This window comes from Halyomorpha halys, unplaced genomic scaffold (genome assembly GCF_000696795.3).
Source record: "Halyomorpha halys isolate HHAL.00 unplaced genomic scaffold, Hhal_1.1 Scaffold1488.1, whole genome shotgun sequence".
Classification (NCBI taxonomy): Eukaryota; Metazoa; Arthropoda; class Insecta; order Hemiptera; family Pentatomidae; genus Halyomorpha; species Halyomorpha halys.
The window spans coordinates 42,279-45,318 of NW_027107596.1; the positions used below are offsets into that span (position 1 = coordinate 42,279).

Genomic DNA, 3,040 nt, shown 5'->3' on the forward strand with positions numbered 1-3,040 from the left:
CAATATATCGATATTTCAAATAAAATAATATCGTATTATTGTTCTTATATACCATATCGATATTACCAAAATAGAAAATATAGAAATAAATTCGTAATTATCAAAATAAAATATCGATATTCCATTTTTAATCATTCTATACAATTTTCTAGTCTTATTAAACAAAATATCGATATTTCGATAAAATAATATCGGAATATTGTTCTTATAAGCCATATCGATATTACAATAATACAAAATATCGAAATAAATATTTATTTATCATAATACAATATAGATATTCTATTTTTAATTAATCTGGAAAATTTTCTAGTCTTTAAAAAAAAATATCGATATTTTGATAAATTAATATTGGAATATTGTTGCTAATATTCCATACCGATATTACAATAGTGTAAAATAACGAAATAAATCTGTAATATCAAAATAATATATTGATATTTCTATTTTAAAATCTCTATACAATATTTATTTATCATTATACAATATAGATATTCCATTTTTAATTAATCTATAAAATTTTCTAGTCTTTTAAAAAAAAATATCGATATTTCGATAAATTAATATCGGAACATTGTTGCTAATATTCCATATCTATATTACAATAGTGTAAAATATCGAAATAAATATGTATTTATCAAAATAAAATATCGATATTCCATTTTTAATTATTTTATACAATTTTCTTGTCTTATTAAACGAAATATCGACATTTCGATTAAATAATATCGGAATATTGTTGCTTATATTCCATATCGATATCACATTAGTGTAAAATATCGAAATAAAAATGTATTTTCAAAATAAAATATCGATATTCCTATTTTAAAATCTCTATATAATATTTTAGTCCTTTTTTACAAAATATCGATATTTTGATAAAATAATATCGGAATATTGTTGTTTATATTCCATATCGATATTACAACAATGTAAAATATCGAAAAAAATATGTAAGTAAATTATCAAAATAAAATATCGATATTCCTAACCTGGATTTTCTCTTTAGGAAGTCTGATGAGTCAATTCATAAAAATTTTTTTGAGGTCAATAACTTCCAGTTGAATGCAATTTGTATTAAATTATCATAACATGGTACAACGTTTCGGGACCATTGTCCCATATTCATGTACTTTAAACCTCATAATTTCATATAGGAAATCATGTTACACTTTAAATGTTCTCTCTTTTCTACCATAACTTGTTAAAAGTTTAATTTTCTTCATAAAACAATTATATTTTAGTTTATATTTGTTATGGTTGCCGTGGTGTATTTTGTTTCATAGTAATTAAGAGTTTCTTATGTATTTTGATTAGGTAAGACATAAAATATGTCTTGCTATGTTATCATTTTATAATTATCGTTACTTTAATTCGTTAAATTTTCGATATAGATATTTCGATATTTTAGTTCCGATATAATATCGATATCGCTATCGATATAAATATCGATATTTTTCTTTCGATATCCAATCCCTAGGTTGAAGACGACCTCATAGGTGAAATAACCCCGGTCTAGTGAAATAAGTCTAATTCAAAATAAAATAAAGACTTTATTTATTAGATAAGTTACTATTTAAGTAGAGCAGCGATATATAGATTAACTAAAGACTTATATGATATGTAAGGTTATAAACTTCTTATTAATCCAAATACACGTCATATACGAGATATATTTATGAAAACTGAAAAACAATAGAAAATAAATAAATAATCATATAATAAAACAGACATACATATGCATGGTACACAGGACACTTGGCAAGAAAGAAGTTATTGAAAATTATTAATGTTGTGTTGTTAGATATACCAGTATATCACACTAACACAAGGTTGTATATTCAGAACTATCTTGTTTATAGCTTTAAATAGGGCATATAATACCCGCTTGAGAACTGGCTTGGTCGGAAATCAAACCAAGGTAGCCATACTATACCAGTTTTATCGGGCGTATGTTCTCTACTACTTATGTTGTTATCATAATACTGGAGCCCTATACGAAACGTTTACAAGGATGGGTATCAAACCAAATGGCTATTTTTTAACAGTTACTTAGTTGGGATCAATTATAAATAATTATAAGCTACACATTTGGAAGGAAAGGGCAAAGAAAAAGATTTTACTAATTCAAAACATATACCCGAATTATTTTCACGGGCCATACATTATACGAGGAAGATATTAAATCTAATTCAAGCCTATTTTGCAGGCCCCATTTCAGGAGGAATCTGCAACAGATTTGGCTTCAGAATAACATTCATAATTGGCACACTCCTGATGGCTACAGGCCTCTTTCTTGTTTTCTGGATTAACAACTACTTCTTAACCGTTTTGCTATACGGTGCTTTGGCAGGTATTGTAATTCAGTATTCACTATTACTGCTATAATAATATGAGACGAATTGATGATTAAAATGATTTCTAATAATGTCTACTTTGAATATTTTTCGTGATCTATTTATTAAATCAGAATTATTTCTCTTTCCCAACTGAAGTTTAGTATAGGCAATTTTGATGTGTTTAGGATAATTTAGGTATGACTTCTGCTTAGTGCTTGAAAATTACTTACTTATAGCGCTTGAAACTGAGTTTTACTTGCAGGTTCTGGTTCGTCGTGCATCCTTTTAGTGTGCGCAGTGGCCCCAGGGTTCTGGTTTGAAAGAAAGCGTCCTATAGCTCTCGGACTAGCCAGCTCAGCAACCGGGTTTTCTCTAGTTAGTGTCCATATTTCCCAGCTTTGCAGCGAAAAGTTCGGTTGGAGGTATTGCTTCATATTTTGGACAAGTAAGATAATATCTACAATAAACTATATATCTTTTCTAGTTTATGTGTTATCGATTAATACATAAATCCAGATGATTATTAAAAAACTATTTGGAGCATATTACAAATTTTTCAAAAACCTCTGTTTATCAAGTGTAATGGGAAAATTAGCCCATTACGCTTGATAAGTAGAAGATTGTCTTTTATGTTGTTCGGTAAGGTTATTCCATCTTATCCGCTCTGTGCGCAAAATATATATATTATTCTTAAATAACAT

General features: G+C 27.1%; 1 protein-coding gene across 2 annotated transcripts in view; it reads left to right on the top strand.

Annotated features, from left to right (window-relative positions):
• Positions 1-3,040, top strand: part of LOC106689830 (monocarboxylate transporter 9) — a 25,689-nt gene that overhangs the window by 3,882 nt on the left and 18,767 nt on the right. For both annotated transcript variants that reach the window (XR_001344500.2, XM_014435015.2), the window contains exons 2-3: positions 2,210-2,353; positions 2,602-2,784. Coding sequence is in view for 1 of the 2 variants with exons in the window: in XM_014435015.2 (XP_014290501.1) it covers positions 2,210-2,353; positions 2,602-2,784 (327 nt within the window). In the remaining variant the exon portion in view is untranslated. The remainder of the gene's footprint in view (positions 1-2,209; positions 2,354-2,601; positions 2,785-3,040) is intronic.